The following is a 26,133-nucleotide window of genomic DNA, read 5'->3' on the forward strand; positions in this document are numbered from 1 at the left end:
TCAAAACTTGCCTGGACACAATCTGTGTAGCCTCATCTAAGTGTTCCTGCTCCGGAAGAGAGATTGGACTGGATGATCTTTTGAGGTCCCTTCCAGTCCCTAATATTTTGTGATTCTGTGATATACACACTGACTCTGAACCTCTTCCAGGGCTTAATTTTGGAGTACGAGATGCTACCTCATGATCAAGGGGCAGACATCATCAGCTGGGGATGCCTCTGTGGAGCTCACAGTGGTGTCACACAACGCATACAAGCTCTTCTACCCACCGTGACTGGGGGTAGGAGGTTAGGAGAAAGTCACATTAAGAGCCTTTCTCCTTCCTCTGACCCCATTCCCAAAAACTCAGGCTCTGAGGTCACGTCTTCATTTCCCATTTAACTCTTAGGTCCACTTAGCTCAAGTGAGAGAAGGCCATAATGCAAAACTGCGTTTGAGCTGTACACAAAAGAACTAGCAGCTGTTAAATTGTGCTCGTTTATGTACTAGTCCCTCCTCTGTGACAGATCAGCTAGTACAAATTAAAATAATCATCATGCACAATTAGAGGCTTGTGCTCATACAGGACTCAAGTGTGGCATAATGTCAGTTACAAAAGAAACTACTGAAGCATGGAAAAAAAAATTTAACAACTGCAAGATGGCTTGATCAGAAAGCATCAACACATACAATCACAGAATCACAGAATGTCAGGGATTGGAAGGGACCTCAAAAGATCATCTAGTCCAATCCCCCTGCCGGAGTAGGAACACCTAGAAGAGGCTACACAGGAAGGTGTCCAGGCGGGATTTGAATGTCTCCAGAGTAGGAGACTCCACAGCCTCCCTGGGCAGCCTGTTCCAGTGCTCTGGCATCCTCACTATTAAGTTTCTTCTCATGTTTAAGTGGAACCTCCTGTGTTCCAGTTTGTACCCATTGCCCATTGTCTTATCATTGGTTGTCACCGAGGAGCGATTTTAAACACAGTGCTAACTCAATCCGGGTTAAGCTTTGCCTCTTCATTACACATCCGTTTAGAGAAAGCATGAGAACTGTACTAGCGGTCTAGTTCTTTACGCCGAGAGGACACAACCTCTGCGTCACCGGGGGATGAAAGAAGCGGCCTGACACTCGAGCGCTCAGGGGCCTGGAAACAAACTGCCGACTCGAGGGGCCACCGGAGCCCCCGGCTTAGCGGCAGGGACCCGGCGGCCGGCCTTTCCCTGGGCCCCAGCAGCTTCCAGTACGCCCACAGGCGGGACTGCCGAGGAGGCGCGGCAAGCCCGGCGGGAGAAAACAGCGCGGCCAGAGCAGCTCAGAGGCCACAGTCCCCACAGGGGGACATACGGTACCGGACAATGCGCCCCGCCCCCAGCCACGCCCCAACCGCCTTCCCCAACCGCACGCGCGCTGCCGTTACTCCTCCCGCGAGCATGCGCAGAAGTGGGGAAGCAGGGGGGGAAAGGTGGTCGCGGCGCACGCGCGCTGGCCGCCCCGCCCCCATTACCTGCGAGGCGCTCGGCCCCGTCGCTTTCTTTTTCTTGGCAGGGCCGCTGCCGGTGCCCGGGCTCGCCGGCCGCTTCTTGCTACGGGATGGGGCGCCAGCAGGAGAAGAGGCCGCCGCGGGGATCAAAGCCGCCATCTCTCCCCGCCGCGCCCTGGCTGAGCACGCCGGTGGGCCGGAGCCGGGAGCGACCGTTCCCCCCTCCCCCTCCCGGCCGCCGGACAGCCCCGCGCAGGCGCAGTGGCGGCGCGGGCACTGTCCTGCGGCGGGGCAGGCGGGCATGCGCAATAGCGGCGGCGCGACCTTCCCCTCCCCCCGGCCGGGGGCTGTCAGGGTGGCCGTTAGCGAGGGGGGTGTCGAGGCGGTTATGGCGGTTCGTTCTCCCCTTGTGAGGGTTTCTAACGTGGGCGGGCAAGCCCGGTGCTGTAGCACCTAGGGCGAAGCCCATGGGAAGCAGCCCGCCTTGTCATTGCCTCCCCACCCGGCCTGCGCTGGCCCGGGCCCCCGAGGGAGCTCAGTTCACCCTGCCTGGCGGCGGGGCCCCGGGCTCGGCTTGGCCTGTGTGCGTGCGAGGTGACAAAATGTGACTGGATTTGGGTTCGCTCGCCGTAGGAGGTGATGGGTGTGCAAGGCTAGAAAGAGCGCTGTTGCTGAGCCCCAGGTGTCGCAGAGGCTTTTGAGTCCTGCAGTGTGCAGCCGTTTGGGAAGTGTACAATAAAAAGCTGTATAAGACTTGACTGGTGAGGCTGCATCTGAACTACTGTGTCCAGGTTTGGGCTCCCTAGTTTAAGAAGCACAAGGAATTACTGCAGGGAGTCCAGTGGCGGGCTACAAAGATAATGAGAGATCTGGAGCATCATTCTTACAAGGAGAGACTGAGAGAGCTGGGTCTGTTCAGGCTGGAGAAGAGAAGGCTGAGAGGGGATGTTATAAATGTTTATAAATATCTCAAAGGTGGATGTCAAGAGGATGGGTCCAGACTCCTTTCAGTGGTGCAAAATGGTAGGATGAGAGGCAATGAGCACAGACTGAAGCACAGGAGGTTCCATCTGAATATGAGTAGAAACTTCTTTACTTCTAGGATGTCAGAGCACTGGAACAGGCTGCCCAGGGAGGTTGTGGAGTCTCCTTCACTGGAGACATTCAAAACTCACCTGGAGCGATCCTATGCAACTTGTTCTACGTGAACCTGCTTTAGCAGGTGGGTTGGACTAGGTGATGTCCAGAGGTCCTTTCCAACCCCAACCATTCTGTGATTCTGTGAATACAGGCTGTAGTTTGAGAGACAGACCTAGCCCATACACAGTGTGAGCACTGGAGGACAGTGCTGTGTATGTAGGCAAGTCCTATCTTAAGCCTGCCCAAAATGAGGTAAAGCAAAATGCTTTCAGACCATGAGAAGGGTCTGTAAGTCTCTATGTCAGCTTTTTCCAGTTGCTGTGATAAAACATGCATCTGGTTTTAATTGCTCCCTTCAGCTCTAAGATCATGAGCACTGAGAAGGCTACTGATAGGTGTTCTGTGTTATTGTCCACCCTGTATAATATTTTTTACATGCAAGGTTTAGGTAATTACAGTTGTCATAAAGGTTTTTCAGAATATGACTACAGGTAACTGATAGTAAGTGTCTTTCTGGGTAATTCATACTGTTACAGATTTGATTGCATCCACCCTGTTTTGACATGTTGGAACTGGTCCAACAGTCTTTGCTGCATTGGAATCTGAAGTAATTTTGCACCAGAGCAATGTATCAGAATAGGCTTGTGGTGATTTGGACTGTGCTCCAGAGTGTTTTACAGTCTTCTTATTGTCTGTGCTGTTTCATACCCTACCCCAGAGAACTGGTAGGTGGTAATATGGGATTGCAGACAGTTCTCAAGTTGGTTGGTGGCTGATAAAACTCTTTTTAGCTTCTTTATGCTTGCATGCACCTGCAGTCAGCATACTGGTCAACTTATTACCATATTTGTTTGAGCTACCTCTGTACAATGTGCAACTACCAGGCTTCTAGCTGCAGCTGTATGAGATCCTGCCTCAGGGCAGGCCTTGCAGAGAGGCAAAGGTCCAAGAAGTTGGAATTCAGGCATAAAAATTAGGTCACGTTTATAGATGGTGCCATAATGAGGACTGAGCTTGGTCACAGTGGGGGTGCCAGGCAGTGCTGTGTAAAACAAAAGCTTTGAAAGCACCCTGGAAGAAAGTTGAGGACAAAAGCCTGGGCTTCCAGGCTGTGTTCCAGATACCTGTGTATGTAGCAGAAAAGCAGGACAAGATTTGCTTTCCAGGGGCATAAGCAAAGTCTTGTACGAGAATCCAAGCCTCATCTTCTCCTTCCCAACTGGAGTTGCTGTCATTCTGCCTGAGCATGCAGGCTGCCAGCGGCACTGCAGAGCCGGCTGGTAAACATGATTGCGTTTGCCCTCAGTGATCATTCCAGGCTGACGTGTGCTATGCAGTATGTGTTTCTTCTCACTTCAAATGACAGCCTCCCGTTGCATGCTCAAGATGGTGACCTGAGTTTGAAATTTGCAGTAGTGGGCACTGGGAATTGCAGGGGAGTTGTGTCCCCTGAAAAAGCCAATCTGCTTTGCTGTGTGCTCAAAGCTTTGATCTTGCCTTAGTCAGCCTTTTTTTGTTCCCAGTGCTGGGTCCTATCTCCCATGCACATGCTGTGTCCTCAGCTCCCAGCCATGCCCAAGTAGAAAACAAGCATACCTTATCACAGGAATGTTTTTATCGAGAGAAGCACCTTAAACCCACTGCAGAGTAGATGTTGCATGTGAATCATGTAGTGAATTAACGTGCTGCTTCAGTGGAAGTTTTTAAATAGCACTTAAGCATTTTCTTATCTGTAGCCATTTTTATCAATTGGTTTACTAAAAACAAAATCACAAGTCCCATGGGTATTGCAGCAATATTAAGTACAATGCAATTTTACACTGCACCAAATGCTTTACAATCCCAGGAGGCCTACAAATCACTGGAAAATAGCAATAATGGAAATGTAAACATTGAGAGTGTCCACGGGGGATGAGTAATAGAATTAGGATGTGGGAAGGGCTGTGGAGTTTCAAAGCTGCCTTCTCTCCACTCCTTGAGTGGCTGTCCACATCCAGCCCTGCTGAAAATGAAGAGGTGTTGGTCTGGTGAACAAGTGCAATATGTATCTTACTAGTTTCCTTTTTGGTTTGTGGTATAGACGAGGGCTCACCTGAAGAAGTGCAAATTGCAATTGCTAGTCTGGCTTGGTGTGACGTGGCTCTTCCTGCTGTTCATTTTGAACCTGGCTCGAGGTGAATACCCTTCTCTTCGCTATTACTGCAAGGTCTATTTTTTTTATATGCTACCTCAATAATTAGAAAATTAAATACAGCTCAGCAATAACTGTACGTGCTCTTTGATGTGAGCAGTTTCCCACCTGCCTGTTAGTACTAAGTCTCAGTGAACTGGAAAGGTTCCTTGTACTTTTGTAGACAGTATGTGAGGAAAAATGCATAAGGACTCTGGAGTCTCCTGAATTAGGGAAGAATAGCTCAGGATCCTATCCCAGGTTTGTGAGGTTTTGTTTTGTTGTTGTTTGTTTGTTTGTTTTCCTCCCTTTGATTTTATGGAAATTGACAACTAATGACAGTTTTCTCATTATGCAGAGGGGATTATTCCAGTTGAGGCGTATTGGGTGCCTCATGATTAGGATAATTTAAAGATTTTTTTCTTAATGGAGGAAGAAAGTGATAAGAGAAGAAAATGTTTGGAAAACCAGGGGAAGGATCTTTAGCATGAGTTAGGATAAAGCAAAGCAGCGCAGAGAGAGTGAGGACCCCAGCAGCTGCGCTCTGCCCCTGCGCAGCTGTGTTTGTGAGTCACAGGGGTCCTGGCCGGTCCCTCCCATGCAGGTGGCTCTGCTATGATGTGTGACATCATGACTCGGACAGCAAGGAGCAACCTGAACTGGAGAAGAATGGCCTCCTGTTGTGAATGTCAGTAATATGTATCTGGAGGTGCAGGGACAGCTGATGGAGAAGATCCATAGGCAGAAATGGATGGGGCAGCACACGCTTGGTCAGAGCTGCTCCCTGCCCCAGGAGCTGCTTCCCAGTGAGCAGAGAGTTGTGCAAGCTCCCTTGCTACCCGTGCTGGTGACTTGACCCAGCAGAGCAGCTGGCTGTGATGGGATGCCCTTCGACTGCCATGTTCAGGCTATGGAGGAGCAAATGCCTTAGATGCTTTCAGTCCAAATGCATTGGTACTCTTCTGCTCCGTCAAAAGGAAAAACCTGGTCTCCACAACTATGAATTTATTCTGCTCCAAGCTTTGAAACTGAATCTCTCCCAGTACCTAATTTACATCCCACCTGGCTGTTTAGCTTCCAACATTCCTACTATTCTTAATTCTCTACTATCAGAAAAACGAGAGGTTAAAAATGAAATTGTCTGTGGCTTCACTCATTGGCCATATTGCAGTTTATAAAATTGTTAGGTATCTAAAATGATGTGAGAGAATACACATAATCCTTCTATATGCCACTGAATTAAACTGAAGGTTTAAAAATTATTACATAACCTCTTTCTGCATTTGTTTTCATATGTACAAAATAGGGATAACTTTTCTGCTAGATGGTAGGATGAACTCAATGTAGCAAGTTGTGTCATTTGAAAAGTATCTTCTAATAATGGTTACATAGTAATTTGTACCATTACAATTTCCTGTACAGTATCAGGCAACTTTTCTGTTCATTTATCCATCTTTAGCAGTGTTGCAGAGATGCAATATGTGCTATGATTTTTAAGTGTTTAACTCTTTAATAAGACTTAAGTTTTATTAAAAAAAAAACAACAAAACAAAACAAAAACAACAACGAAAAAAACCACAAGAACAAAAAAGAACAAAAAACCCCAAACACACACACAAAAACAACAACAACAAAAAAAACACAACTTTTTTTTCCTCATGGTTAGTTGTATATGTGTCTACTGGGTGCCATTCGTATTTTTATAGGGTCTCTGGAAAAAGAAAAGATTAAAGTTCTTAGCTTCACCACTCTATCAAGTGAAAACCGATGGATTCCTGCAGGGTAGTTTGTGAGGTCTGGTGGTATTTTGTACATTATTCTTTAAAAGTATTTGGAGGCTTTGATGACTTTTCAGAGCCTGCAGTGTGAACTCTTGTGATTTGCATTTGTTCCCTGCAATTTGCAGCTGCAGGCACTGCACTAGCTTTCTTTAAATATAATGCCAAATGCCTTTAAAATAGGTATTTGAACTTTGGATTAAGGAGACTACTTTTGTAATATTAAAGGCTTTTTTACTGCACACATCAAATATCTAACTTTCAATGCAATCTTCCTGTTAGAAGTTTTGACAAAGCCATTGCTATATTCTTCATAACACAAAAAGAGAAGCAGGGTCTTTAGAAATGCCTTTTGTGCCATTTTCCTAGTAGCCTTTCCTTTTCAAAGTTTATTTTAAAATGTGATGAATTTGACACATCAGAAATGAGCAGTAAGAGAAGAGTCAAAGTGCTGTTCTGTTTGCATTTTAGTTATACTTTATTTGAATTTTTTGCTACTGACTCAGTAAAGTTATGTTGACAGCACACTTGCTGTTTATCAGTGCTGTTATCTGGAGTGTGGACTTCTCACCAGAAATTGTACGCATGCTCTGCCTGGCAAGTTTAACCAAAATATTGCGTAGATGAGAGAAATCTAACCCAAAAGTTGAGGTTAAATACAAATTTCACTATGGTAAAATAGAGTTCTACACTGGAAAAAAACCTATGGCATGTAATATTTGACTTTGACTTTAAACGTTATTCTGTTTGCGTACACTGTGAAAGGAAGAAATGCTGCTGTGTAGTTAATGGAATTCTATGTATCCAGGGTAATTATTTATTACGCAGTATTTAACATATTTACCCACTGTCTCAAAAGATTTAGGAATTAATTTTTCATATTAGATTTAATCTTATCTTTTTGAAAGTGAAAATGTGTTAGAGTGTCCCCATTTAGTTTGCATTCAGATTCTGATTAATGTTTTCTGCAGTTATTCATGTGAACAAGTTCTTGATTTCTGAAATGCTCAGCTGAGAAAGATAAAAATGTCATGCTACTCATTTGCATAATCTTTAATGCAGTAACCACCTTGAAAATACTGTACGTTTGTAGACTGAAAAAATGTGGATTAGCTGAGTAAGTAATCTGATTTATGAACTTAAGATCTTGGTGGAATGGCAAATAGTTTGTGAGCAATCTGGAGACTTAGCATGGTCATATAATTAATTTATTATTACTTCTAAATAAAGAATAAATTCACAGAAATAAAAATGTCCCATTGAATTCATTAACAGAAGAGGAGTTGAAGTCACTGAATAAATTGCTCACAGGGATTAGCTCATGCCTGTCTGCTTGTTAGAGCAAGTGTTCTGGTGCTATAGCACTTTTAGTTCTATAGTGATTTTGCACTTGCTTGTAGATTAGGGCTGTGGTATTTTTATTGCAGTTAGGATATAAATTTAAGTAAGGTAATATTGCTAACTGTATCCCTAAGTGTTAGTAGGCCATCTGCAAGTGTTATCTGCTTTGTTCAGTATTATTTTCTCAATGAAAAACAAACAAAAACAACAACAAAATCCAAGAATAAAATATGAAGATGCAGAATGCAACCAATATGTGACACCTGCTTGACAGTGTCTTCACTTTATGGTTATTTGTCAGTGACACTTTTTTTTTCCCAAATGCAAACTAGGAATTCAGGTGCTAGGTAAACCACTCTGGTGGGTGCTGAACTAGTCAGACTATACCCACTGTCTTAGCCAACGACTGTAAGAGTCTCTGCTGAGTTGCTGGTGTGCAAACCAGATGATGGGATGGAAAAAAACAAACAAACAAACAGAAACAAAACCCCTAACTAAATTTGCAGAAGTGGTATGTTTTTGTTTGTTAAATTTTTATATATAAATAAATCAGCATAGACAAGCACAAATTCATGAATTATTTTTACAGCCAGTGATCTTTAAGAGTCTGGTGAGTTGACTCTGGGAAATCTGTAGGGACCATGTGAGATGACCACGAGAAGCAGATTAATAATGCTTCACACTAATGCAATTTTTGTGATATTCTGCCCAAAGATCCTCTCTTCTTGGGGAAAAAAAAGTGTTCTGAAAGACAGAACAGAAAAGAAATGAAAAATGAAAATGATTGGAACAACATAAATCACGAGCTGGTGTAAAAATGAGTTGCAGAAGAAGGCTTTGTAGAGCCTGCGTGAGGTATGAGCTGAGTGTGGATCGGCGGAATCGCGGTGCCCTGGGATACAGATGTCGCAGACGCAGATGCTGTGATCCTTCCCCTTGTCAAAGCTTTGGCTGGGCTCAGTGTGAATGCTGTGTCTGGCTTTGGGCATCATGCTTCTAAACTTTCCAAATCTTTCCTGGCTTTCTTGAAGGGAAAAAGGGGATGCTCTGAGGTCTAGGAAGCGTGATCTGGGAAGAGTGAGTGAAATGTTGGGTTATGTGTGTGGCATAAGAAGGAAGAGGGGGCTGGAGGAGATTTCTGCAGGAAAGAAAGAACTGTTCTCTGTGACCATTGTAGATGAACTCAATTTCCTGAGCAGTATAGGCCATTTTTTATACACTAACCATACTCCACACAGGGGTTTTTTTTACTAGTAATGACCCTACTGGAAGAATCTGTTTTGTTACTTTCTGCAATGCACTTAGGTGGGTAATATTAATATGTAGAGGAATTTTGGTATTTGGGGGTGGGTGGTGATGCTTTTTCGGTTGGTTGATGTTTATTTTTTCCTTTCAATCATGGGTTGACTACAATTTAAGAGGGCTTGGTTTTTCTTTCTAGGTTTTTGTAAGTAAGTCCAAGGATATGAAAGGCCACTGCAAGGGCAGAGGGACCATCTTTCCCTGTGTCTGTAACAATGAAGAAATAAAGAAATTAACTTTGCAGTAAGGAAGATTCAGGCTATATCACAAAAAGCTTTTTTTTAGAGAGGGCCAGCTTCACACTAGAATAGCTTGCTTTTGAAGGTTTTGAAAAACAGGTTAGACATCTACCACAAAAGATCACGCACAAGTGATTCTACCAAAAGACAGGAAAGTAGATTAGATGACCTCTCAAGAATTTCTCCAGTTCTGTTTTCTGTGATTCTGTCAATTCCATCGTTATTCTTAAAAGGCATGTGCTTTCATGCAGAGAAGTGAGAATGTGAGGCTGGCCATACGGGGTCAGACTGTTTAACTCAGTACACCGCCCTTGGTGGGAGCTGAAAGCAGATGTGCAGGGAAGACTGTACAAACAGGGCAACTACACAGGATGACACTTGTTCTGCAGATGGTTTCTGTGTTTTTAGTAGCTCTTTGTAGATTCCAGTTCTATGAATTCATCTGGTGCTCCTTGAACAAGCCTGAGCTGTTAGTGTTCACAGTATCCCACAAGCAGAAGTTCTTGCAGCTGAGTCACATGTGTGAAGACCCACTTTTTTCTCTTGGTTTGGACCCTGCCTCTCTTCTAGCTTCAGTTGGTGCTTTTTGGCTCTTATTTTGGAGAGACATTAAAGACCCACCCTCTCCATTGCCACTAAAGACTTTCTAGACCTTTATGTTATTCAGACTTAAACATTTCTGGTTTTAGACCCAAGAGTTCTAACTTACTTAGATATTTTTCCTATGGAAGATGATACTTGGATTCTCCTTGCTACCTTGTTTTGAACATTTTCAGTTCTACTGTATATTGATTTGAGAGGGTGGCACAAACTGCACACAGTATTTAAGATGCATGAGCTCCATAGGTTGCAAAGAGGTGTTTTCAGTTCTGTTGTCAGTTCTTCTTCCAATAATGGTTTTTCTTTTTTTCACTGCTGTTGAGCACTAAGCTTATGTTTCCATAATCTGTCTGTCATGACCTCAGGGTCTCTCTTCCTGAGTAATACTCGTCGACTCATTGTGTATGTGAAATTTGGACAGCTTTATTCTCCTGTGTATCATTTTACATTTATCTATATTGAATTTCCTGTGCTGTTTTATTGACTAATTACTAAGTCACATAAGGTCTGTGTGTAGTTCTTCATTATGAACCCTCACCTTCACTACCCTAAATAATGAAGTAGCATCAAGCAGCTTTTGCCACCTTACTACACCCTGTTCTAGCTTGATTATTAATACAATGAGCAGCACAGTCCCAGGACAGACCTCTTTGAGGACTATTTACTTCCCCAACTCTTTCAGGTAATTATGTCCTATTTTTTGACAAGTTCTTACTCTGTCCAAGAACCTTCATTATTTTTTGGTATGTGCTTAGGTTCCTTAAGATCAACTGGATTTCTAGTGTCTGTGTGGTCACAGATGTAAAAATATGACAGTAGTAGCAAACAACATGATTCTCTTTCACAGAAGAAGCTATGCTTTTCACCAAATACAAATTTGTTAGTTTAAGCACAGTATTATGTTCCTAGTTTGGATGCATAGACTTTCTGTCTTTATTTTTATAATACTGGAATTATAAATGGATGAATTTTACTGCCTGAAGAAAGATTTTGATGAAGAATGTCGCTAACAGTGTGCTGTTGAGTACATCATATTATACAGTAAAACATTTTGCAAATGTGTTTGAAGATTTTCAATAGACATGATTAGTATTTAAAAAAAAAAACTAGATTATTTTTCAGCACTGTTTAGTGTTATTGCTGAGATTATTGACAAAAAATGTGTGTCAGCCTGTTGTAGTGTCCTTTTTATTTCCTAATTTGTGGTTGAATATGGCTCAGCAAACTTGAGTGAAAGGTGAAAGGAAAAGGAACGGGTAGCCTCAGGTCAGGGTTGTGCTCCCCTGGTCGTGTCCTTTGCTCTGAGTTTGGCAGAAGAGCTGAGTTTACTTGCTTGCATTAGATGTATATATATATAGCTGTACGCAAACAAGGAATTTTGCTAATTATTTCATTGTGTGAGCAAGCTAATATCCCTGCTCCTTTAATGGAGAGGACACCATCATTAAAAATGTAATGCACATTTTTGTGTAATTAAAAATGGTGCATCTGAGTACTTTTCAAGGTTTTTCCCTTCCCCCAGTTCCTTCCTTCCTCCAACGCAGTTCTGGCGGGGGGGGGGTGTGTTGTTTCCTGTAGCAAATATTAAGGGCTGATATGAACAGAAGATATTGACTTTATCACTTTTCATCTTTCATGATTGAAAGCAAATGTTTTCTGCATTATATTTTTTCTTTTAACTACAAATACCATTTAAATTCCTCTCCTGAAAGGTTCCAAGGAATCCATCTTCTCCAGCTAAGGATCTGCGAATGCATATAATTATACCTAATAATTCCACCACTGTCAGATTAGATTGATTTTTAGTCACTTTTGTGCAGATTAGATTCAACTCAGGTGCTCAAAGTGAAAGAAGGTGCATTAATCTGCAGTGACATTCTGTCTCTCCCAATTAGTGAGTTCTAAGAGAGGTTAGATAATGCAAGTTTGATGGTGTGAAGCATTTTTGTTCTCCCACGGACTTTAGTAAAGTTAAGGAGGTTTAGGCCTTCAGAGGTAACCATCAGCACTTTCAGTGTTGGGCCTACAAAAATAGGCATGAAAAACTCCTGGAATTCCTGACAGATTTAAAGGCTGGGGACAAATGGTGATGTTTAAACAGAGATTTTGAAGGAGACGTTGAAAAAAATGAAATATCTATAATGTAAGCTTGTAGTGTCCACATCTCCATGCAATCAAAACATGTCTTTCAAAATTTGATTAGCATATTGACATTTATAATGTGTGAAAGTTTGCATGTAGTGGTTTATCTAATGCTGCATAACCTCATTGTCTGACACGTATTGTTTCTGTGTAGTATTGAAGGTCACACACGTGGTCAGACCATAATTTTAATTATTTTCAAAGCAACAGAACATTAGCATTACAGAAGTGAACAGTGAAGGACAAAGTACTGAAAAATGAAGTGCAAATAAATGACATTGCAATGTGTGCATGTCTTCTGATTTGGCAGAATTAATGCTGGCAAAGCTTTGCTGTAGCTCAAAGTATATGTTTATTGCTTAATTATCTCAGTTACTGAATATGCTCATTGCATAATCTGGGGAAACAGTAATTGAGTCCATTACTGTAGATAAACAATTGCCAATTTATAGTACTTCAGAAAAAAATCTTGACTGTAAACAGATGTTACAAAATCTAAAATATTGATGCTATCTTATTTTTAACATGATGAAATCTTAAATGATTTCCTTAATGTGCACTCTGCCAATGCTTGTTGAAAATATTGCCAATATTTTTCTTATTTCTTGGAGAAAGGAGTCTACTCTGATTATATTAAAAACATTTTTCCTTTTCACACTTGCCTTGATTTTTGTATGAGGTATTATTTTTTTTGTTTATATTTTAATGTTGATATTAGCTAATGTCAAGAAGCAAGTTCTTTTTAATAACTGAGAACTGGCTTTTGATTAAATGAGAGCAATATAGGATGCAATTTTAACTGATGGAGCAATGATGATTTTGTAGGCGTGTAGGCATTTTTCAATCTCCTACTTAAAAAGATATAATGGGTTCATCCTATTTTAGGAATGTTTGCATAAATCCCAATTTAATGTTAAAACAAACAAAAAACCAAACCTGATAAGAGCTCAGTATTAATACCAGGAGCTATTTTGAACAGCTTGGTGAGATGCAGGGGTTTTCCTGGAGATCATAATCTCTTCTAATTTTTAGATTTAATTCCTTATGTTTTGCAAGGCTGTTAACCCACCTAATCCCGAAGCAGTGGTCAGTATCCACTTTCCCACTTTCATAAAGCTTGAACTGATTGTTTAAAACTGTACCATAGGTTGGAAAGAGGGAATTTTGCTACATCTGAAACACTCCATGTAAGAAATAGGTGTGGGATGGGGGGGTGTTTATTTATGGGGGGCTTTTTTCATCTGTTTGGGAGTTTGTGTTTTGTTTTGTGGGCTTTTTTGGTTTGGTTTGGTTTTCCTTTATTGGTGATTATGAATTATCTAGTGCTTTAAAATACATAATTACTAGACCAAACTCGTGCATCTGCAAGGACACCATAGTCTTGTCTGAATTATTTCTGTTTGGATGAAGCAAGGCCTGGGCTGATTCCTCCTCGAGACAGAGGAAAACTCTCCATTGACCATAGCAGGAGCTAGAATTCCTCCACAAAAAGAGGAGTTATTTTATGCACATAAGAAAGTTATGTGACTCTAAAGCTGGAATTGGCACCTCTAATGTCATAATATGAGAATGAAGTTGCAACCTGTGTGAAGGACTTCCTGTCTTGTAACCGCTCCCTTGCTTTGTTAGGTTATGTATTCATGTATTACAATATATGCTATATAGCAATGATAGATTTAGATATATATAAATATATATATATGAATATAGAGAGATTTTATTTTGTAGTGTAACTGGAAGTCACATATGTAGACACACACACACACACACACACACACACACACATACACATACATATATATATAAAACTTCTATACACATGCGTGGAAGTGTGCATGTGAGTGAGTGTATGTAAAAAGTACTCCAGAGGGCTCTCGTACTATCGTTAAAGTTTTGCTATTGAGTATAGTAAGACTGAGTACACGCTTCCTGTTATGCAGAATTATTCTCCCAGTCTCAGGGGGCAATTTTGTATCTTATGTCTGCAAAATGAAACCGATCTCACAAATACTTAGCTCAGAAGTGTTCATTTAGTCTTGGAAGTAGTCCCACTGAATTTAATGAGCCCTTAGATGGTAAATACTTTGGGGCTCTTATTTTTTTTTGTGCCTTATTCAGTGCTAAGCACAATCTCCATTAGCTTTTACATTAACATCTACTGTTAGTTACAGCAAAATGCTTTTAGGTTTTGGCTTGAAAATGATAATTCAAACAATAAGCACAAAAACTCTGAAGCAAAGGACAATGATTAAATTAGAATTATTCCAAAATTACGTTTGAAGTATCTGAGTTGGCTTTGTGAAATTTCAGAAGCTACATTTTTGAGTATTGCTGCAGGGGCTGTCTGATTTAGCCTTAGTTGGAAAAAGAGTCTTACAGCCATTGGGATTTTTGAGAGAGAAAGGATTGTAGGCCTCAGATACTAAACACTCCAACCTGCTGATGAACACTGATAGTCAAGGCAACTCTGGTTTCTCTGTAGCTGGGAATAAGTGTAGAAAACCACAGCTTTTGTTAATTCCAATGCTGACGTCCAAAGGTGTCCGACTGTTAGCCGCTGGGGTCCTCTGAAATCCATTCCAGTCAGCAGCATTCTTCCAGTTGACTGCACCAGCTCTGGATGAGGCTTTTCTTCTGCATGCTTCCCAAATCACATGCCTAAAATGAGCTTCCTGCAGGCTGGATTTGCTCAGTGGAATTGATGTGGTCTGACTATATATTTATTAATAAGCTATACGTAATGCACAAGCTCATTTTAGATAATTGACACTTTTCTGTTGTTGGTTTTTTTTTCCCCAGATGGTTTCAATCTTTACTTTCAGAGCAGAGGACAATTCAACCTTGCCAGCAAAGAATTTCTAAACTTTGTAAGGCTGTAAACTTTGTAAGTTTTTTGATTCAGTTAGAACAGCATTTCTATTCTGGTGGTGTAAAACAATGTCCCATGCTGACCAGAGCTCTGCGTGAGGCTTACAAGGCATGAGCATATTCCCTTAGCATTTGAAACAATTAATAGGAAAATACGCTTGTTTTTAGGTATTTTTGTCTTGAGGGTTATTTGCTAGCATCTGTTTATTTTCTCTTTCGAGAAAAAGGAGAGAGGTAGGAAATGGGAAGAAGATGGAGCAGTAATAAATACAAATATAGGCAATAAAACCAAACTAGTTTATCATTGCTATGAGAAAATTAGGTGAGATTAGTTGATTTGTGTATTGGTTTTCACTTGAAGGCTGTTTGAAAGGCATATCCACTGCATTGGTTGTCATGTTAAAAAATGGTATTCTGGCCCAGCAGTGCTGTCAAGAAATACAATATGTCCCACCTCATTAAGTACCATCTTTTTCCCCTCCATCTGTCTAGTACAGCAGGAAAACTAGTTTCCAAACAGAAAAATAATAAATTTTGCACAATTCTTTTCTTCACCTCTGTATCTGTATTCGTTTAAAAATTTGATCAAATTCTCAGGGAAGCACAGCTAGAAAAACAATCCTAATAAAGGTGCCATTTAGTACATCAGGGCCTGTTATTTGGAATGTAGTAAGGTCAGCAATTATGAGAGCCCAAACAAAAAATATATTAGACACATGAGAGAAGGAAAATATGCCCATTTAATAGAAATATAAACTGTGATTGATTGATTGACAGCATAGCTAGAAGAAATTTAGAAAGGCAGATATTTCCTCTGTTTGAATATGTGACCAAGAGGTTCAACACTGGGTGTTAGTAGTAGTGCAGCCCTCCCACCTAAAAAGCCTGAATGATATGGAAGTAAATAACTGTGCCATATGCAAGAGAAGTTCTTTGAAGGTTATTTGATTCATTACAGACAGTACTGTTTAGATTAAGGGCCTGATCCACCATGGCAAAAGTGCAACTTTGCGAACAAAGTAACTTGCTTAACCGAGGAGACAAAAGCAAACTGCAGGTGCTGGCTTTACTCTTGGAACTAAGAGGAGCGAACTCCAAAAGCCAGGAAGATAAGGCAACAAGAAAACCATTAAAACATTGCCTGTGTTTTCAGGTAATTGCTTTTATTGCTGTTCAGCTTTTGGAAATTCCAGCATTCTTCAGGTTAAAGCGATTCTCCTGATGGGACTCATATCGATGCCATCTCCTTATTCTTTACAGCAGCTGCTCAGAGGTCCTGCAAGAAATCAATTTGAAGCCTGTATTGTCTTTCTGGAGAATACTCCCAAAGACTGAATGAGGGGCTCTGATTAAACCTTTTGCTTTCAGAGGCCTCAGATCATACTGATACTCTTCAACTAGTTGGAGTTGTGATACTGAACAAATAAAACAGTGTTAACTTCAAAAGGTCGATCCTTTGCAAAGTCAGAGAGGGTGGCTATTGGCAGAAGTTGGCTGCACACATGGCTGAAGTTCCACATCAAAGGCTGGCTAGAAAATTGTTTTGGAGCTGAGGCAATACCAGAGGATGTGTAACTGCGTGAATGAGTATTGTTTGCAATACAAAAAGCTGTTTTTAAAAAGTAAATACAGGTTTAGAAAAGCAAATAAGCAAGCATAATTTATTCCCTGCATCCTAAAATATTTACATGTTTAGTTCTATGTAGACACAAAAAGTAAGACCCCATGTGCAACAGAAGAAATAAGCATACAAATCAGTTGCAGGCAACAGACATCAGTTACCAATTTGCCACTAGGTGATGTTTAACAGTCTGAGAGTAATGAAAGGAATTTTCAGGGAGAATAACTTACTGTGTTCTGGGCTATGCATGTGCTGAAAAAATAACTATGCGGACCATAAATAGTCTTTCAGCTAGAGAGATTTAACACCTATTTGCAAGGCAGGAGTGTATCTTTGAAGAAATCACTTTTCTCTTTCTCCAAAGCCTTCGCTTTATCTAAAGAAGAATATTTTAAAGCATAAAGCAACTTTTAAAACTCTGCTAAACAGTGGTATGCTGAAGTGAGATGCATGTAACTAAATAGGTGCATGACTTAATAATGAAGCACAGGAATGGGAGAGGATGTAAGACCTTTAATCCTTTTGGCACTATGTCACTGACTTGCTTTGCAGCCTCAGCCAAGGCCCCAGTTTGCCTCCCAAAAAGCAGGAGTAACCTTACTTGCATGACAGGGTCACAAGTTTAGTTTGGATTCAGTGTGGTGTCTCCAGGCCTTGGAGTCAAGGTGGCCATTTGCCTGGCAAGAATGAGACCAAGACAGCTGCATCAGCAAAAGCTGTGAGAACCTCAGGTAAAAAAAAAATGTGGACATACATGTTCACTTACCTAAGACTGGTACTAACCAACATGCCAGTGTTACTACTATTTAATAATCGTCAGCTCTTGTGTACATTCAGATAACTAGACAAAGAGCAAGACTTTGTTTAGCTGCAAAGGTGAACTTTAAAACAGTATTTTGGAAATGATGATATTGTGCTTACTCTTGACTCCGATGGAAGTGATTAGCCAAGATGGTGTGGAAATGCCTCAGAATTAGTATGGGTCAACTGGAATGCAGTTTATAACCCCCAACAGGTACTGTTACCTTCCATGCCCACTGCCACTGCTGCATCTTGCTGTTGACTTTGTCAGACTGATGGGTTCACACAAAGGTTTGAAAAGGAAACTTCACATTCTTGCACTTTGACTTTATTCCATTGGCTCTTTTCCATAGCAGGCTTCAAGATCCCACTGGGACTTGTGATATTTGGGCATTGTATTAAGCGGTTTATCGAAGCTTGCTGAAATACTTACTGAGATCTCTGCTCACGCACATCTGCTGCTCGATAACACAAGAAAGCTCGCAGACTTTTCCCTTTTGCATTGTGAGAAACCATCTCAGAAATGGTACTCTGGAGAGTTAAAACTTTTTTTAGAAGAGACTGGAGGAAAAAAAATATATTAAAATAGATTCATACAAAATGAAATACATTAATTTACTTTAATGCTGCTATGCTGGTTCTAGACTGTATGCTCCAATTTTTTCTCATCTCCTTCTAAGTGTATAGCTCATTGCTTGCACAGTCTCTGTGCTTGCTACATTTGATGAAATAATCTTTCTGTGCTATCCATCTCTGCTAGGATTTCTGAGCATATATCCAAAAACCAATGCAGCTTATTTTTAATTTAACAATATAATACTGGGGTGGGGCTGGGGGTAAGGGAGGGGAGGTTTCTGTGTAATAGGGATGAAAAGAGTCTTTATCCTGGATCCATGACATTACTCACCAGGTAGAATTATTTGCATGGTGCAAAGGAAGAGTTAAAAAATGCAGGCAAGCCACAAGGTGGGAAGAAGAACTAGATCAGCAGTTCAGGTAGAGCTTCCTTATTTTGTCCATTCCAAGCTGTGCTGCTCTGGCTGCAGCAGCTGCTGTAGCTCTAGGGCAGAAACAGCAGCTGCCAAGTACTTCCTTGAGGTGCTGGATTTTTCTTCTGTAATCCCTCTCTGCTGGGGTCATGCTCAGCCATGGTGTTCTCAGTTCCAGTGCAGGATTTAGGAATCAGGCAGTGAAAATCACTCCAGATGGAGTGATTTTAACCACCTTGTCTAAAATCAGTGCATCCCTGGAAGAAAGGCAGTGAATGTAGTAATATCAAAGATCATTGCTACAGAGTAAGACAGATGAAAACTTGTTTGAATGCCCTCATTACTCAAATGTATCCTGGGTAAAATATTTTATACTTTCATATACTTAAAGACTGTGAGTTAGAAGGATTTAAGAATAAGAATGGAGCTGTAAGAACGTTAGACAATTTCCTAATACTTGAAATTTGTTAACAAAGAAGTCTGAGTGACTATACTTGTGGTAAATTTGTACTTTGGATAAATTATTTGACCTCACACAAATGTTGTCCACTGGTTCCAGAAATCAAAACCCCAGGGAAAGTATGTCCAGGCCAGATCATAAAGGACAAACTGAATTAAGACATAGAGCTGATACTTGTCTTTTGCTTTTGCCAGCAGCTCACGTCTCCAAAGCTGACCTGCAGCAATTAAGCATCGACAGCGCATTTAAATTAAGCATGTTCTTACGGGGAGAGGTAACTGAGGATGATCTTCAGCATTATTGCCTCTTCAGACTTCCGCAAGTTGTAGAAGATAAGTGAACTGCAAATCACCTTTGTATTGAAAAGAGAAACTAAGCCCAAGTTCAGGTGGAAGTTGGACAGGTGCCACCATGTGTTTACAGTAGCCCTTGTAATCTTTTCCTGCATACCCAGTTTGGGAGACGGGACATCAGAGTGAGGAGCTGAAGCTAGACAGACCTTTGGTCTGACCCAAACCATTCATTTGTGCAGGCGTAGCTCAATTACAATGTAATTTGGGTAAACGGTAAATGTAGTTAAATCATTGAATTGCAGTGGGTGTTGACCATTTTAAAACCTTGATTGGGCAATAAAACTGGAATCTAGATTATGGGTGGAGTCCTTTGACTGGAAATTACATGTGGAAATGCTAATCAGTGCACACTTTACTGTAGGAATGCCAGACTAACAGGGGAAAACCTACCAAATACTTATTAAGGGCTTGTCCTACCTGAAAAGTGAGTGGTAAGTAATGTATTTTACCATATCAGTCCACATCCTTTACCTGCCAGTAATTTCTTCTGATGCTTGTAACTAAAAAGAAATGTTCCTGCTTTCTTTTGTTGCTGTGCTTCAAAAGCCATATATTTAACTAATAGTGCTTTTCTAACACAACTGTTTATTAAGTTCCAATCACTGCCTCCACTAGAAACCTGCTGAAGGCAAATGAACTATTCAGTTGTCACTGAAGGAATAATTTAGTGATGTAGCATCTCTCTAGACTGATGAATTCAGCCTTTTTGTTGTGGTTAATCTATGATGTGTGGAGCAGACAGTACCTTCATTTTGCAGAGCTGTCTGTGGGAAGCCCACTTCCTCTTCTGTATATGATAAACAGAGCCTATTTATTGTAGAAGCCATCAAGGTATAAAGTTGAAGCCCTCGAGTGCCATTTATACAGTCCCTATTCAGAAGATACCTCCTTCTTCAAACAATTGGTTTCCAAGTGGCCTCTGACATCCTCTTTGAAATTGCCTTGTTTCACATTTGGCAAAAATTTATATTGTTGACCCACTGTGTTAACAGTGATGGTAAATAGTGAAGGATACATGGAAGCATCTGGGTGAGAAATCTGTGACAGGCTTTTATGTGAAAACATTCAATATCTGCTCTCACTTTAATCACTTATTGTTTTTAAGTCAGTGACAAAAACATCCTGCTGAAATAGGAACACTGGGATCCCATCTGCAGGGAGAGCGAATAGTGTTAGACAGGTCTTACTGTCATGTAGACATGACAATATATCAGGCAAACATAGTGGTTGCTTGTTTTACCGTTGTTTTTAAAACTTCTGGAGGAAAGTTGCTTTAACCAGGCTTATGAACTTCCAAATGGCTACATAAAATTATATCTTGTCCTTGTTTCTCCAGAACATAAAGCTACTCTGGTAAAAATAAAATAGAGACTTCATCTTTTAGAGGTTTACTATACCTTTATGTTGCCCTCAGGCCATTTCTATTTTTCTTGGGAGAAGGCTCATTCATATTTCTTCCAGAATAGGACCAGTCACTTTCACTTTGTAAAGGCTAGAGCTGCTTGTGATAAATCATCAGTCCTTTCGGTCACGTGTATATTTGAATGAAGTGTAATAGTTATTTTTCTTTCATGGTTTAAACATCCATGTTTTGTAGTTGTGGATATTCTCACTGGATTAAGTGTTTTGTAACATATTGAAACATGTCGTTGCTGTGACAGAACTTAAAAATAAGTATCAAAACACATTATGACATATGGAATAACAACAGGCTGTGTAAGAATGATGAATATGCTCCAGGTTTAATGTACATGGAAGTAGAAGCACATTCATACCTGCCAAAGGCTTTTAACAACGTTTTGAAAACTGGTACTTACATTCTTTGAAATGTTTATATCTAGAAGCAACCTCCTCCTTTGGCAAACTTGATTTAAATCATCTTGGACCTCTGACAACTGAAATAATGAATATACGGATATACTCTGATGTTGTCCTAAAGCTTGTTTTCAATAGGAGAGTTAACAGAAGTAAAAATTAAGGACTGGGATTTGAGAAACTAGTGCCTGATGAGAAACTAACACCCTGAAAATGTTAGCCTCTGGTGGTTTGCTCCAGTAGGCTCAGTAGGAAAAATATAGCGTTGGTTAAGATGAATTTTAAGAATACTGAAGAAAAAGGATGTGCAAGGGACGCCAACAGCATTCTCTTTTAACCAAACGCTTTCCATAATGATTCATGGTCTCCTGCAACTCCTGACCCTTTTGTGGTAAAATATCGCAGCATAGATGGCAGCAGCACAGTGTGGCTGCTATTTGGCTTGCACGTGATAGCAAATGGTTCAATAATGATTAGGTTGTCACAGTATCACAGTATCACAGTATGTTTGGGATTGGAAGGGACCTCAAAAGATCATCTAGTCCAATCCCCCTGCTGGAGCAGGAACGCCTAGGTGAGGTCGCACAGGAACATGTCCAGGTGGGTCTTGAATGTCTCCAGAGAAGGAGACTCCACAAACTTGTCAAACTGAAATGATACATGTAAGGGTAGGCTTACCCAGTACAGTTTTGCCAGGCCAGTCTTACTGTTTTTCTGTCCTTAACTTTCTCCTCACATGCAGGGCAGCATCCTACTTGCAGTCCAACACAGAGACAGGAACGGGGTGAAGGAGACCTGTTCTCTCTCTTACGTCTCCCCAGCAAAGGAGCACAGTGCACAAGAGCCGTGCACTCGTGGGCTCTGGGAGTGTCCATGGGATGTGAGAGTGCTGAGGCCCCTTTACCCTGGGACATGAGAAGGTCCTCTCCCATCCCCTCCAGGGCACCAGTACAGATCCCAGCTGTTCCCTCCTCCCACCCTTACAAGTGAGGCAAGATCTGATTAGCTGGAGGGGTGGGATTGGGTTGATGAAAGAAAGACATATTCTTGTGGTGCTCTCTTTCTTACATGCCATTTGCCCAAAAGGGTATTTTTGTTGTTATCAAGAAAAAAATCACCCAGTACAGCCACAGCTTTCTTGCAGCAAATCAGTGGCACATGTGAGGAACACAGAGCTTACCTGCTTGTGTTGGCTTGGTTTGAGTAAGCAAGAATTACCCATCTTTATTCACTGCATGTCAACAGAACAAAGGAGGACATAAAGCGTTTTGTTCTTGCCCAGGCTGGAGGGAAAAAAAACAAAAAAAACCCAAACAAACAAAAAAAGAAGTTGCATTTAATAGACAGAAGTCTTGGGTTCTGGAGTAGAAGCCGTGCGTGACTACCTCTCATGTGACACGCTAATTCAGGAGAAGTGGTGAAAGGACATCTGTTGGCAAATTGCCTTTTTGGGTTATTGAGAGCAGCAAGTTGAAAAACAGAAGAGATGAGGATATGTGGGATCCCAGTTGACCATAAGAAATCAAATTGTACTCTTTAAAAGAAAACTGATTACCAGACATATTAAAGCTTTAATCTTATTTGCAGTTAGTAGCCCCAAAGAGAATGCTTTGTTGGAGACCTTCCAAGAACAGCTATTGCAGCCAGCTTGTAAAACAAAGACAATGTGATGGAAATAATGCAAATACGGTTCAGCATTTGCTATAATAAAGTTAGTTTATGCGCCCTTTGTAACAACCTCAACAATAAGCACCAATTTCTTCATTGGCAATTAGCTCTGGTGGGACAAACACTTCCCTAACGTTGACATGAAGACGGTATTTACATATTTCTTTTTAGAAAGTGGATTGTATCTGGCTAAATATACTTTTTATTTCTAAGGTTTTCTTTTAAAAACACCATCTAAACACTGAATGAGTGTAAAATGACCTCCATTAAGGTACTACTTGTTTGCATTCGGTTCAAATTGGATGCTGCTTCAGATTCCAGCGCAGCAAATTGTCAAACCCTGACACAGTGACCTGCTTCAGCTGGGGAACATTTTAATCCCCGTTCTGCGAGGATTCTTTGGCAAGGCTGCTCCTGGCTCTTGTCCTCACAACACTAAGCTGTGCTGCTGACGTGAATTACGGTTACGTGTAGCCTGTCTGTGGGAACTGGCCCCTGGTGCCTCTGTTTACCTTGCAGATAGCCTGGGCTTCAGTTCCTCATTTGCCCTGAGCCTGGTGGCTTTGGGATTTGCCTTGGTCAGTTTGTCTCCCTGCAGCTGTAGGTGGGCCATGTGTAGGATGGAGACCTACGCAGGCTACTGTGCCCATTAGTGCCTTCTCCAGAACAAATTACCCAGGAGGTTCCCCTCTGCAGTGTACCAGCCACTTGCCCCAGACCTGGTATTTTGTGGGGTTCTGGGCACATCAGAGGAGTGGCACAGCTTGGACAAACATGTAACCAAAGAAAGAAAAATACTCCTTTTCTTTTCTTTTCTTTTCTTTTCTTTCCTTTCCTTTCCTTTCCTTTCCTTTCCTTTCCTTTCCTTTCCTTTCCTTTCCTTTCCTTTCCTTTCCTTTCCTTTCCTTTCCTTTCCTTTCCTTTCCTTTCCTTTCCTTTCCTTTCCTTTCCTTTCCTTTCCTTTTCTTTCCTTTTCTTTCCTTTTCCTTTTCCCTTTCCTTTCCTTTCCTTTCCGCATTCTGCAGTATGTATGTTACGATAATTTGAATCTCATGAAATCAGGAGGACAGCATTGACTATACATTGACTATAATTACAAACCATCACAAAGATTTTTAAAATTTATTTATTTGTTCTCATGACTTGAAGATACACATATTTTAAAAGATCACTGCAATAATAATTTTACAAAGTTGACTTAGTAGCGTTCCACAATCCATAAACCTGAATCTCGATATACTTTTCTTAATGCAAACACCATAAACCCAGTCTTTAAATTACAGACTACATTTTTGAATGTTCACTTACTCCAAAATTACATCTTTTTATTTACATGGTTTAGTGAATTCATATAACTTCTTAAAGTGTCTTTGGCTGCATCTAGATATCTCATACTGACTTCTTTTTCATGAAATTGATAACGTTTGTGTTAAGTAAGTTTCCTGGACTCAGTTGCAATGCAATAGAATAGATAATTGAGGTGTCATAAAGCCATTCCACCAGAGGGATTTGAGATATATCCTACAGCATCATCAATCATAGCAAAACACGTTAAGCTCCCTGCATATGGTAAACTGCTTACATAAAACAGATCATTCTTGATAAAACTTTTTAGCATAAAATGAAGACGCTCATTTTTGGCACGAGAAAGCCCCATGCTTCTTATATTATCTGCCTGTGTATAAACACACACGTATTCAATCCCCAGCTTATAAATGCTAAATGGTTCTTGCAGTGGTGTGCATTACCTCTCACAGGGAAGCCACCTCTCATAGTACATGATCCCTGATGAATGTATCAGCTGAGCAACACAGACATTTAAGTTGTTTAAGCACACAAGGAATCCCATTCAGCTCATCGAAGGTGAACATATGGACGTGTCCTGCACTGGGTGAAGAATGCCTCCTTGTCCTGCTGTTTATGCATTGGCTACCTTGGTATTTTTATATGTATGTTTACTCTATCACCTGACTACAGTTTTAAGCATTTTTCAAAATGCTTTTTTTATTCAAACCAATTCAGTCAACATTAGTCAACGCCACTTTTAGTCAGCTTACCCTGGCTAGATGTCTCCTCTCCTCAGGAATCTGTCACCCAATTTTGGTTGTCCCCAGCTGAGGGGAGAACAGGCAACTGGAGTCCGAGTGTAACCACTGAGCTGCTGCCTGCCCTCTCCTGCTTACAGAGGCTGCGCCTGAAATATCTTCTTTAACACTTGCAAAAGTAGACAAGTATACAGCTGTAAAAATGAGCATACATCAATGTGCAGAGAGAACAGGATTCTGTATGCTCTCTACCCAGCAAACTAAGTGCTCACCCTCAACAGCTCTGTGGGGCCACAGAAGGATTCTGAACTCAGCAGTTTTACCTGAAGAAAAAGTATCCCAAATGAATGGTTGGGAAAACTAAGTGCCTTTAAGAAAGGCCTGAGTTGCTTTCAAGGGAGGTGAGAGTGAGTAGCACCTGCATATGTGGCAAAGAGAATAATAAAAAAAAAAGTCTTAGACAAAATAAAATACCACAGGGCTAATGGCAGCTGCAACTGTGTGGTAGGTAAAGGACTAGAACCAGTCTGCCTGAACAGAGAGATCTTTTAAGAGAGACATAAATGGAAGCACAAGCAAAATTCCCCACAAAATTATGGGGCATCAGTATCGCAGTGTTCAGCACTCACCTAACTTTGCTTTCCTGTTTAAATTCTATTTAGAATATCGGGTTTCTGCCAAGGAACTTGTTAAATATGTTTATAATGAGTATAGCATGTTTTGGGGGTTCTGTAAACAAACACCTCTTTAAAGTTATGTATCATTTCAGAGACTAAGATCTGCTCATCAAGGAAACTCAGTGTTTTCTTCACTGAAACTTTGCTAGTTATACTTTTTAAAGAGGGCATACAAACTTTGATCTATAAACTTTAAAAAGCTGGATTTAGGAGTAGGGAAAGATAAAACACTTCCCAGAATTCAAGTGTCAAAATAAATTGGGGGGCAGGGGGGTGTTGAAGTAATCTTCTAGCTGCATTAAACAGTCTTAGTACACAGGCATTGTTACAGGGCGCATGTCTAACGTTTTGATGCTGCAACGGACCCAATACCCATGGCCTGCTGCTTTGCTCGGTGGCTGCTGCTAAGAGGTTTGTTACAGCCTAATGACCCACTGCAACATTTCTTTCACACAGAATCACAGAATGTCAGGGATTGGAAAGGACCTCAGAAGATCATCCAGTCCAATCCCCCTACCGGAGCAGGAACACCTAGATGAGGTTACACAGGAAGGTGTCCAGGCGGGTTTTGAATGTCTCCAGAGAAGGAGACTCCACACCCTCCCTGGGCAGCCTGTTCCAGTACTCTGGCACCCTCACTGAGAAGTTTCTTCTCAAATTTA

General features: G+C 41.0%; 1 protein-coding gene across 1 annotated transcript in view; it reads right to left on the reverse strand.

The window, feature by feature from the left end:
- The window catches only part of INO80C (INO80 complex subunit C), a 35,088-nt gene extending 33,392 nt beyond the window's left edge, over positions 1–1,696 (reverse strand). The window contains exon 1 of the mRNA XM_080340403.1: positions 1,487–1,696. Coding sequence (XP_080196529.1) covers positions 1,487–1,621 — 135 coding nt within the window. The 5' untranslated portion in view covers positions 1,622–1,696. The remainder of the gene's footprint in view (positions 1–1,486) is intronic.
- Between the last annotated feature and the right edge of the window lie 24,437 nt (positions 1,697–26,133).

The sequence above is a fragment of the Nesoenas mayeri genome, assembly GCF_963082525.1.
Source record: "Nesoenas mayeri genome assembly, chromosome: 2".
In the NCBI taxonomy this organism is placed as follows: Eukaryota; Metazoa; Chordata; class Aves; order Columbiformes; family Columbidae; genus Nesoenas; species Nesoenas mayeri.